At 42.9% G+C, this 12,998-nt stretch overlaps 1 protein-coding gene across 1 annotated transcript in view; it reads right to left on the bottom strand.

Annotated features, from left to right (window-relative positions):
- PPAP2B (phosphatidic acid phosphatase type 2B) overlaps window positions 1–11,984 on the bottom strand; it is an 84,052-nt gene extending 72,068 nt beyond the window's left edge. Inside the window, exon 1 of the mRNA XM_012639432.1 lies at window positions 11,219–11,984. Within this exon, the coding sequence (XP_012494886.1) occupies window positions 11,219–11,357 (139 nt within the window). The 5' untranslated portion in view covers window positions 11,358–11,984. The remainder of the gene's footprint in view (window positions 1–11,218) is intronic.
- Window positions 11,985–12,998: the final 1,014 nt, after the last annotated feature.

The raw sequence follows: 12,998 nt of genomic DNA, 5'->3' as shown, positions 1-12,998 counted from the left end.
CCAGGAGCTCCACCATTTTCTGGTCCCAAGATCTGAGCAAGGCCCTCAACTTCTCTGAACAGCGACTGCCTCAACTGTAAAATCGGCTAGAGGAATATCTCCCCTTCAAGCTTGCACGATTTGATGAGATCCATGAGTGTGCCTGACTATAGTGTAAGTGTATGTTCATATCTCAGCCTTATTCCAGCTGACACGTGGAGAATGATATTCTGAGTGTTGGTGGTTTGGTGTTTTATTTTGTTTGCTTTTCAGGGCTATGTAGCTGGAGATCTACAATGAGAAAAATTGTAGAATATTTAAATTCAAACTTTCCGATGGCATACGTTATCATCTAGTAGAAATGTTCAGTGAAAGGGATTATTAATTAATAATAAATTCTTGGCTTTCATAGCTGAGGCAAGCACAACTGCAAACAACCAACCTAAGGCAAGATCATAATCAAAAGTTCCTCAACTCCATTGATAGCCTTAGGAAAATTAAACCTAAAATTAAGACAGATTATTTTCTTCTGGGATTGAAAGCCCTGTATTTTTAATGCATTGACTCAAGAAGTATATTTTCATTGCTCAGCCAGCCCCTAAGAATTCTGCATTCATACTACATCTATAGTAGGGATCTCTCAAAGCAATCATTCACATAGGTGAGTGCAGCCCACCATGCCCCCTGCAGTGTCAGTGGGGCAACTCTCCCCAAACAGATTTAAATGAGAAGCCCACTAAATAAAAGACTCTCTACCAAGTTGGTAACAACTTTGGAAATATTTTAAAAATCTCAGCTTGCTGGAAGTTCCTTTCTATGATCACAGTATGTGCAGTGGCTTCCAAAGAAGACACTGTGCATCTAATAAAAATATCCACCAAGGCCAAGATGACATCAAGCCAAATGCAACGTTGAGAAATATTATATTAGGCCATTCTTCCATAGAACGCTATAGAGGCCAAATTGACCAAAACAGCTACTTTCGGCAAGTGTCTAATGAAATCTGCTGTGTGGCTGGGAAGCATTTCTGCCACTTCCTGTCAGTGGTTGCTAACTTCACAACAATGTGGGTCATTTGTGGGGAAGAGGCTACTGGTGGAAGTTCCATTTACTACATTTAATGAAGGAGCTGCCTCCGCAGCCACTAACCAGAGAAGCTCAAAATCTCTCAATGTGACCCAAAGGTTACACCAAACCACAATGACAGCAGACTGAGCCCATGGTACAAAAAGGGTCACGAACAGAGTGACCCATTATTGCTGCCTGATGCAAGTGACAAAAGGCCTCGTTCAAGTCCCTCTTCCCTTTAAGAAGCCCTCTCATATAATCCAGGACCCAGTGGTCTTACTCTTTAAATTCACAGAGCTGCTGGTCCATTCTAGGGTGTCCAACCTTTTCACCCACAAAGATCCGTTGCAGTTCCTTCTTGTCCCTCTGTGTCACATCTAGATGTCTGTACTTGCCAAGTAAAGTATATTCTACAACATTTTTTCATTTTTATTGATCAAAGCATAGAAAGTGCCAATCCCATCTCTTGATTAGTGGAAAAAACCAGCAAGACCAGAGTGAATGGACAGACGTCATCAAATCACAAATGTAGAATGCCGATGCTTTGAGCAGTCTAGGCAGAAGCTGGTGCTTTGAGTTAGTTTTGGCAAGTTAATCATTGGTAAAAGTCCAGCATACAGAGATATTTTTGAAGTACTGAAAATAACATAGGATGCCCCATGATTGCCCTAAGACTTTACAGGTCTAGAGAAACCAAAGTGAGAAGCATGAGTCTAACTCATTTTGGACAATTCTTCAGATGCTGCCAACGTGAGAGCCAGCACTGGGTAGCAGGGGAAAGCATGGGCTCCTGAAACGCTTGGAGAACTTAAGCAGTCAGGCCTCATGGTTAAGAATGGCCTCACCAGGCCGACTTCTGACCCCAGCTCTCAAACTGACTTGCTATACAACCTCTGCTAAGTTATTTTTAACCTCTCTGAACCTCAGTTCTGTAAAATGGAGATATCAGTAATAAGCACTTCCTAGGTTCATTGGAAGTATTAAACAGGAGAACACACGCACACTGCTTAACCTGGTGAGAGGTACATAGCCAGCACACAATAAATGTTAGCAACGCTCACTATTTAGGCAGGCTTGAGTCTAAATTCCAGCCCCAATACACATCAGCTGTACGAACTTGCGCAAATCATTTACCTTGCCTGAGCTGCAAAACCAGGTTAGTAACATTTACCTTATTCTGTCATTAGAAAGATTAAGTGAGATATCATGGGAAGCATTTAACAATAAATGTGATACCTTTTCCTCACCCTCTTATAATATTCGTGGTTTAATTTTTCACACACTTATAGCTTGATTTTGAGTGCATTTACAGCTCAATACTCCAATGAATTCCTTAAGATTTGTGCTGTGTCTTATATTCTTTACTATCTACTGGCACCCAGCACATGAGGCTAAAAGATACATGGCGATTCTAATTTCTGAGATGATAATTACACTTACAGCCATCTATCCAGAAGAAAAAAAAAGGGTGAATAATTAGCCTTATCGGAAACGGACTAGATGGATTTCTGTTTCGTGGCTTTTAACATATTGTAAAGCAGATCCTAGGAATATATAGGTTTTAATATTTGCACTTTTAATTGTTTTCAAGGTACTCTGAAGATCATTTTGCAGAGACAAGCGTCTGCGTGTCCCAGCCTGCTCTGTGGACGTGTTACTCAGCAGAAGATCGGGTCTGCCTGGCTACCCAGCATCTACTTCCGGGTCAGCTTATTGTTCTCTGCTCACTCATCTTAAACCCAGAGACACCATTAAACTTTGTTTCTTTGTGGAAAATGTCCCTGAGAACAAAGTGACCACTATAATGTTTTCATGAATATGTTAATTCCAAAAATCTTAAGTAAAACTTTTTATTTTCTAAGACCCAGCTCCACAGCCTCAGGCTCATCTCTCTTCACTGTGTTTCTATGGGCCCTCCCTCAAGGCTCCCAGGGCATCCTTTAATATAGTGTCTGTCATTATGCTTTCACCAGCCTGGGAATTACAAGGGCAAGGAAATTCTGGGGACTGGCACATAGTAGATGCTCAAGAAACATCTGCAGAAAATGAGACTTATACTTGAAAGACAGATACAAACATAGACTTAATTAAATAGGCTCTCTAGAAATTATACTGATTGATACCGCAAACTAATTTGGGGGCCAGATACAAAGAAACCATCAACGAGAACAGCTTCCTTCGTGTCAATGTAATCATATGTATTATGTGCTTTAGGGGATACATAAACAGGAACCAAAGCATACTGCTTATTATGACGAGGCGTTTACGCTGATTTGCATTTCTTTGCAAAACTCCCTAGGCATATAATTTTGTTAATTTGTGACAAACCTCAAAAACACACTTACCACCAATACCCTGATTGCAATATATACTTTCAAAGCACACAGAAATCATGTTCCTTTCAAAGGTTTCCAAAGGAGTCTTATGTGTGTTGTTTTGTTTGGTTTGTTTTTAAATTTGGGAATTTTAATGCAGATCATAATTTATAATTTAACCCAGGCCTAAGGGAAAAAGAGTTTCACGAGGATGTTCAAGGACCTGACCTAGCCTTCTTCTGAAGGTTGGTGCTGCCAATTAATGCATGACCTTGAGAAAATTATTTAATCTGAGACTCAGTTCCATCCTCAGTCAAATGAGAATAATTCCTACCTCAAGAGGTTGTTGAAATGCTTTAAAAAAGCAAAAACTTTGAAAACACGGGTTCCCTTTCTTCTCTCCTGAAATGCATCATTTGGAAAAGGTGGCTCCTGTTCAAGCTCAAATCCTTCAGCACTGATCTTTGGTAATAAGCACTTTCTAGAACAAAGACAGTTTGAAGAAAAGTAAAAGCAAAAAACTGTCTAGTCCTTCAAATTTGCCCCATGTATCTCTGGCCTCACTTAACTAACATCCACTGATTTGGATTAAAAGTTAAACCTGTTTGTCTTGTTCCTCTTTCAATGGACACAGGCAAGAGAAGACAACAGAGCTCTCTGGAGAACTCTACCTTGTGAATGATATTAAAATTTGAAACTGACAAGTAAACATCAGAAAAGCAAAATGGTATAAAGGCAAGACCTTGGTTCTAGGTCCTGCTCTTTCACTATCAGTAGATAATTACTAACCAATCTAGGCCTCAGGTCCCCATACGTGAATGGAGGGCACTGACCAGGACATGGTGACTATGATGACAACAGCAACCCCCTGCTGTATACCATGCACTGTACCAGGCATGCCCTTGCCCCGTAACAGTGCACATAGCATCCCATTTTACAAATAAGGAAACTGAGGCCTCAGAGAGATTAAGTAACTTGTCTAAGCTTCTATAGCTAATAATAGTCAGCAAATGCTGATTTGTCTGACTCCAAAGTCTGTGCTATTTCCCCGCTCAGACCTCCCACTCTTCCCCAGCTCAAAAAGCCCTATTTTTCTGAGCTAAAAAATGACCTTGGTACTGTTGATAATTAAATCTCCAAAGTACTTCAAATTCTAAAGAGTCCATGAACCTAGGCAATGAAGAATTACTATAACGGTATTTTCTTTATTATGTCCAGAGAGGCTTATTCATCACACTTTAGGCTGTTTTGTAATTATTTATGTATAACTTTGTCTACTCTGCTGCCCAATAATATCTTTAAGACTCATATGTGTGTCTTATAATGGGCCCTATAGAACATATTGTACATATTTGGACTCAATAAAATTGAAATAAATGAAATGGAAAGAAATAGAAAAAAAGTGAGTCTTCATGGCATGAACTGCCCCAACAAGCAGGCAGCAAGGTAAACTGACAAGAGCTTTGGAAAACTTGGTGACTACTTTCTATCTGGGTAGGTACCTAATTAGAAACTTAACCTCTCTGAGCTGCAGTTTTCTCATCTATTAAAGGGATCTCATATCTATACCGCATGACTGGCCTGAATCATAAATATGGCAACTGACACAGTAGCTCCCTTTCTCAAGAAGTATGGAGAGTGCCTGGGTGACAAGCATTTTGAACATTTCCAATCACTGCTGTTCTTGTAGTTAGGTTTTCTCCTTCGGCTGTCCAATGACACAGATAAGAGTTGACCCTTAAACAGACCATGTGTCCAAATTCTCTCCTGCCCTTTTTCTAAGGCATATTTGTCTTTCTCTCAAGATGATATGGCCTTCTCTCTTTCAAAGGGGAATAATGCCACCACCAAAGGCTTCTGAGGTCCTTGCACTCTGACTTCCCAGACAGGGTCAGAAAACCTGCCACTGCTTTTCTGCAGCTAATGGAAAACATTTGTGTCCACTCTGCCTGGTTTTTTTCTTAGGATTCTCCTCAGAATTTTTTTCCTTAATATATATTGCTGCCAAAAAAATTAAAGAGGATTTTATAGAACCATTGAGAAGTACGGAAACTGAAAAGGAAAGGAAAATACTCCTATTACCATAAATAAGAGCAACATAATACTCATGGGGTAATAAGAAAGTGCTTTTTAACTTTTCAAAGTGCTTTCAGATTCTTACCTCACCTGGGCTTCACTGTGCAAGGGTGTTACTAGGTTTGCTTATTTTACAGATGAGGAAACTGAAGCCTGGAGAGATTCAATTATTTTTGCCCAAGTCACACCTATGGTGTGTTAGCTTTATGTCAGGACTCAAATCCAGATCCGGATAAATCCAAAGCTAGTATTGTTTCTATAATACTTTGCCAAACTCACTTTGATCTTTTAAAAGGTCTGTTTAGGAATCTAATTTATTCCTGTTTCACATTTCACTCATGCACAAACTTCAGTACCTCAAAAGAAAATATTTAGAGCTAACACCTCATTTATCCAAAGTGGTCACGTGGCTGGCAACTTCGACTACATAGAACTCAGTTTACATAAAATAAATAAAGATTCCAGCCTCTTAGCAATTAGAAACGAGATCAAGTCCTTGATTAAAAGGCATAGGACCCCTTCAGGTCTGCACCTCTCAGAGGTAATTTTTCCCTTTGAAAGAATTCTAGCAACCTTGATTATCTTTACCAAAAAAGACAGGTGCACCGACCACAAACAAAAAAAAAGTTCAGACGACCTAACAATGCAGAAAGTGCCAGAACATTCAGTGTAGGGACAAAAAGCTCACTATACAATTCACTTGCCCTTAAGACATCCGCTGTCCAACAATATAGTGCTTCTAAAATTGACCTGATAAGAATCAACTGCAGCTTTTATGAAATACAGAATCCCAGGCCCTGGCCCAATGCCTAATGAATCTGAATATCCCGGGAAGGAGTCTGAGAATCTGTATGTCCTACCAGATGGGTCCCTTATTAGGTTAGTTTATGAAATATTGACATAGGCATCCCCAAAATAATAATATTACTCCTCACACAATGTGTACTGAATTGAACTAACACACAGGGTAGGGTTTCCCATAAAAATAACCACCTACACAAGGAAGAAGCCCTTGACTTTAGTCTCATTGCCAGCATGCTATGATCAACCAGGCTTGCCCGCCCAAACAACTGCATAGGAGGGGGCAAAGAAAGAATCCAAAATTGACAGGTAATCAAAAGGGCTAAAAGTAGACACGGCCACCAACTCTGACCTTAGCAGTCTCTCCCAAAGGCAGCTACTCCAATGGAATGTCTTCAGTATAAGAGAAAGTTAAGGAAGAAAGAAAAAAGAGGTAAGAGAAAAAGAAAAAAAAAAACCTAGCCATTTTGGACAATGAGGAAATAGAGGTTTTCGACCACTGAGAAAAGTCAACAGGGCTTACCTACTAAATGGAGGTTCCCTATTTTGTGGCAATCCATGAAGGATGCTTGGCTAAGCAGGTCACCAGTTGTTTAATGGAAATATGTTTCTATACTCTGTGGTTCACCTGGTAAATTATCAAAACCTACTGAGTTATTAAAAACACATACTTACAGAATACCATAACTGAGCAAAAAAAGAGGAAAAGTCACCCCTTGTGCTTGCTTACTTGTTTGTTCTTGATTATTACAAAGTTCAGGGAGCAGGTAAAAGGACACATCTGGCAAAGGAAAAAGCTAGCCAGTTTCTCAGCATATTGGATTAATTCTAGTAGAAGCAGTACTTTCCTTAACACCAACTTAAGCTAATTTTCAGCATTAATTCTGTGGTCAAACATATAACAATTTAATTAATGGGTCCAAGAGAAGCAGTGACTAGATTTCTACATCACATGATTTACCAGCATAGCCTCATAAAATTGTTATAGCTAGGAGTCTGAGAGATGATCTAGATTCTTGTCTCTTCCCTTCATTGCAATGACAATGAAACTGAAGCCCAGAGAATGCAAGTGAAGTTTTCCAAAGTTGCACAACATCATAGTGGCAGCACAAGACCAGAACTCATGTCTCTAGGCTGGTCATTTTTGTGATGATTCACAGAGCGAATGTATGATGAAGAGCCCAGTAGAGTGGATGCATAAGGTAGACATTCAACAAATGTGTCTTTTCTCTCTACTAGAAATCGGTCACAGCATGGTTGATGGTGACCTTGCACATTAGGCATAATCTTATCCAACTAATCATTTTGCAGAAGGGAAAAAAAAAAACCCGAGACCCTCAGAAAACCCACTTGTCCACAACCACGCCAATTAGATAGTGGCATTGGCCAACCTGAAATTGAAAGCTTCTGACTCCAAGATTCTCTTTCTATTCACTATACCATGTTGCTCCATCTCACTATTGAAAGTAAAGAGTTTAGTAATAATATATGACGACTCTCTCTATCCCATATATGGAACCTGTTCTAGAGTTTTATCTCCACCATTTAATTGCAAATCAAAAACGTCCCAGAACATTCTGGAACAACCAAATTAAATAGCACTTCTGACCACCTAAATTCTACATTACCGACCAGAAGTCTTGGACCACCTTTATTCATCTGCTTTGATGCAAATGTGTATGTAACTGGGAAATGTGGAGAGGCAGGACTTTCTGCAAACTGAGCTTCAGGATCTTCTGATATCAATCTGAGTTTCAAGATTCTTCAGAGGGGGAAATGAGTCCACTCATGTTGAACTGAGAATTACGGATCAACTCATATTGACTTACGTGTGAATCTGTCCTTCCCTTCGCTGAGATGTGGTTTTCAGGTCTATAAAATGGAGATACTCTGTTCATAGGGGTTACACTGAAGAGTACTTAAGTTAATGTATATAAAAAAGAGGCTACCAGAGCTCAGAAAGACAGCTGGTGCTGCTCCCTCCTTGCCTGGGAACTGTCTCTGTCTCTGCCACTCTCATGTAATCCCATACACCAGAACCAATGCACAAAAACCAGGAGGTAATAAATATCACTTAATTGAAACGATAACAAAATCAATTTCAGAAAAACTATCATGCAAAGATTCTTAACTATTTAAAAGCAATTATCCACCAAAGATAGCTGTTCAATGGGAGATAAACTCCCATTGGTGTTATCTGACACCAGATTCTTTTGGCCTTCAAACAAGAGTGGACTTTTGTTTTTTCACCAAGAATTTAACATTCCGAAAAGGTATGTGAAACAAGTTAAACTACTTGCATAGTTCCACTTACATAACACTTACATAGCACATCAGCTTTTATTTTTTCCAGATACTAGGAGATGAAGCTTGGTACATAGTCCTGTGGGAGAATAAACAGAAAACTGTCTCTCTTTTTAATGTATTAGTGCCCCGTAATCCAGTCCATATGATCTATAAACTGTATAAAAATTAAATCATACTGACAGTCTTAGGCAAAAAGTGAACTAAGTAGAAACAACTTTTTTTTAGGACTGTGGTGTGTGGAATATTAAAATCACATGCTGTGCTATTAATTTTTGTTTTGGAAGCCAAATAGAGTTCTCCAGCATAAATATCTCAAGTAAATATTTGTCTTACAAACAGATTTTCCTATTAAAGGCGTTAGAGAGGCATTTAATTAGAGATATTATCATTTGGCCTGTGCTTTCGGGAGACATTGATCAATAAGTCACTTTGAAAATTACTTTGTTGTCATAATGTCTCCTTAAAACAGGGAGCTATGTGCCTCTTATGAGAAAATACACGGTCCCGAGTTCTGATACCTTATTGCTTTTGTGAGGTAAACAAAATCATCCGCTCAAACATAAGACCAACAGTGGATAAACACGATAAGCAGATAGGTTTAGAATATTAGCTTGAGGGGACATGGGGATAGTCGCGGCAAATGTGCACACACACACCCCCACTTACCTATACCTTCAATGCACAATACAGAGTATCTTGGGGTTTCTATGTCCCTGACTAAACTATAGCTGGTGGGTGTGTCTTTTTACAAATTCCTTTACACTGCCTTTCTTTTTTCTTTAATAAGAATAAACCATCTCTTGGGACTGCCTTCTGAAATCACAAGAGTGGAAGGGAAATTGTACAAAGGTTGTCAAGCATGCTCAAGCTCTGCTTTCCTAATCACAAAGTAGGAGGTAGGAGGGTACCCTGCCCAGGCAATCTGGAAAGCTCTTACCCTACCACCAACAAAATGCACTCAAAAACACTGGGAAGCCCCAAGCGAGTTTATAGCAAACAATTTCAACGTGTTTAGTGCTTCCTTGTACTCTCCCTGGATCAGGGAGGGTCTTTTAAAAATTCAACAGCTTGGTTACAAGATTTTAGGTACTAATCTGTCCCACGGTGCATGATAATAAGCCAGCTGCCTTTAGGAAGGTAGGTCCCCCAGTGACAATTCTTTACACAGCATCTTAATGAAGAATTAATATTAAGAGAGGTGGAAATGGGGTACGCCACCTAAACTGCAGTGACCTTTCTTCCCTGCACAGAGCACAATTTCACCTTCAGCTGTCTCTCCTCATCTGAAGGGGGCCATTCTTATTTTTAAATTCTAAGACTCCCACCTTTCTTCCACTCTCAAATTTACTATGGCTGGTCAAGAGGACACTGTACAGTAAGGACACAGCTACAGAGGGTCATGAACACCAGTGGAAGCATAACTCCAGCCTAAGAAGTCTCTGGTTTGCACAATCTGCATGGACAAATCCTTTTCAAAGGGGACTTAAGTCTCCATGCAGGACTTCTATTTTAAGGGAACTGAGTTGGGAACACAGATGTTTCTTCAGTTAGCAGAGTTGGCAGAACAGCTCCTGGACCAAATCCGAGTTCTTAATGCAGGAAGGGGCCTTGCAGAGCATCTACTTCAACCCACTCATTCAACTGCTGAGGAAACTGAGGCCAGTGAGGCGGTTCGGTGGCACACCCAGCAAGTGGCAGAGTGGCAGTGTTCTGATGACAAGTACTCTGCACTTTCCATTACACCACGATTCGCTTTTTTTAAAAAAAATCGTACGCTGACTTCAACCTTGGAACTCCCGTACATGCGTGTCAATAGCTTTCTCCCTCCCCCTACTGAGTTCATAAATCCTCCTCACCCTCCCACTCCAATTCCTTTCACTCCCACCGTTCTTCTAGCTGTGGCTTCTATCTTTGGAAAACAGACTAGCGCCTCGACTTTCTGCGAGTGCAATTAAATTGTGGTCCCCAAACAAGATCGTGATTTGCTGTCCTAGTAGTGCCTCAGTGTGCTCACCGGTGAAATGGGGCTCCTCGCCCCTACTGCACCCAGTTAGGGAGAGGGCTAGTTACAACCGATGCCCGGGAAACCGCCTAGCACCTGGCACACAGTAGGCACTCAGGAAGTGACTGCTGAACCCACGCCCCGCACTAAGCCCGGGGAGAGCACCTTCAGGAGAGAAGCAAGTGAAAAGGCCAGCTTGCCAAGCCTGGCCAGGCCAGGCAGCAAAGGCGGAAGGGTTGGATGTTTACATACAGCCAGAGGAAGATAGCTCGGCTCCCTGCACGAGCCCAGCTCTCCGGCTCTCCGGGAGATCCATTTGACTTGGATGGAGGGCGACCAGCTAGCTCTACACGGGCTCTAGATCTCGGTCCAACCAACTTCCCCTGTGCTACAAGAGCGAACCCACACCTTCCGTGAGATCCCTGCCCGGGCTTCCAACTGGAGACGACTTTTAAGGAGCTGGTTTACAGCTCCTGCAAACGCACAAGCACGCCCAAACACACTAATCTGCAGGCCGGGAAGTCGGTGGGATCGGGGAGGGCGGGGGCCTCGGGGCCCGGGCGGCGCGCAGGCTCCCCAGGAAGGCAGCGGGGGCCCCCAGGAGCTGACAGCGCGGCGGGGCCCGGGGCCGGGCTGGGACGCGCGCCGAGGGCCGAGGGGCCGGGCTCACCCATGAAGAGGCAGAAGAGGTCGAGGCAGATGAGCAGCACCCGCTTGCTGCCGCTCTTCCTCGGGTTGTTGTTGAGCGCCGAGCTGCCGCCGTTCTTGCTCTCCGGGACGATCGCCTTGTCGTATTTGTAGTTTTGCATGGCGCTGGCTGTGGCGCGAGCCTCCCGCCCCGCGAAGACGCCCCGCGACAGCAGCCACACACCCAGACGCCCGGGTCGCCTCCCGGGCGAGGCTACTCCGGCGAGCGGCGGGTCGGCCCCCTGCTCCGGGCGCGGCGAGGAGAGTGCAGCCCGGGCTGCCTGCTTCCAACTGCAGACGGTATTTTCTGCTTCCCCCTGCGCGCCTCTGCTTTCCTCTCTCTCAAGCCCAACTCGCTCGAAAGTCCACGGGGAAGACAGCCAAATTCCGAGCAGAAACTTTTGCAGAGCTGCGCGGCTTGCGACGTGCTGGGCTGGCGCGCGCCTGTGTGCGGGAGCGAGAGAGTGGGCAGCGCGGGCGCCCGGCCACCTTCCTCCGCAGCTGGTTACTTAATGAATGGAGCTGCGCGGAGCCCAGCAACTGCGGAGCGCCTGCCCCAACTCCAACTTCGCCTCCTCCTCCTCCTCCTCCTCCTCCTGCTGTTGCTGCTGCTGCCGCGGCGGCTGCTGCTGTGATCGCCCGGGTTTGTTTTCTGCACTTTTATTTCACGAGATCCTTTAAAAAGAGAGAGAGAGAGCGAGGGGGAGGGAGGGAGAGGGACCTCCTTACTTGGCTCCGGATGGGATTCCGAAAGCACAGCCCCTTTCTTAAGCTGCCTAAGACGTAGGATAATTAAGGCCACATTTTCCCCCACCCCCTTCAAAAAAAAAAAAAAAAAATCCTAAAAGGAAAAGTTACTCTCAAACCAGAGAATCCGGGAGCCCCTAGCGTTCAGAAACACCAAATTGTCTCGAAAGGAAAAAAAATATATAAATAAAACGAAACATTTTCTTGCTGGCCTGGGGTCTGGCACAAGTTGGGGTTGTACAACTAAAATGCATTTCTTCTCCCTTACAGATTTGGGGCTTTCAAGTCTGTATTATGACTTTAATTTTATTATCCTGAAAATACAATTTTCAAGGAAAACTGGCTTTTTAAAGATCTTAACACCCAGCACCGGGTACTGTGCTAAGTTCTGAGGATACTACAATGAAAAAGACTGCACAACTCTGGAGCCACATTCCCTGGATTTGAATTCTAGCTGTGTCTCCGTGCCTCGGTTTCCCTATCTGTAAACTATAGATAATAACTTTTTCTCCTAAGTGGGTAATTGTGAAGATTTAGTTGATCCAGGTAAGCTGCTAGAATAGTGCCCAGTACATAGGAAATGCTCTATAAAGGTTAGCTATTGCCCCTATTCCTGATGCTGGGGTGAAGGGGTCCCAAGTCGTCCAACTTGTCTGCTGGCCTCAAAATACCTGTAGCCCTATGGGGAATTCCAGAGCAGCAGGAATGCCCTCCCGCTTGAGTTTCGGCACTCTAAAGCTTTTCCTTTAGAGGCTGTCATATTTTTAATCATTTTACAAGTTAATCTTTCTTCTAGATAGAGAATAAACACTTCCAGGGCATGGGCCTTCCCTTATCTTCTATAGTGCCTAGCATGGAGCTGGGCACACGGTGAACAATAAATGCACATTTCTTCCAGATGTCTCTTTTTGTGCATCTAGAATGGGAAATCTTGTAGCTTTTTGATGCATTGTATGGATGGTGTTCTTTCTTACACTGACTTGTTATGGAGTCCAACAGCCCTAAATGCAGCCACC

The sequence above is a fragment of the Propithecus coquereli genome, unplaced genomic scaffold, assembly GCF_000956105.1.
Source record: "Propithecus coquereli isolate 6110/MARCELLA unplaced genomic scaffold, Pcoq_1.0 Scaffold14, whole genome shotgun sequence".
Lineage (NCBI taxonomy): Eukaryota > Metazoa > Chordata > Mammalia > Primates > Indriidae > Propithecus > Propithecus coquereli.
Note: the sequence above shows the minus strand (reverse complement) of the source record. Positions and strands in the feature narration are given on the sequence as shown.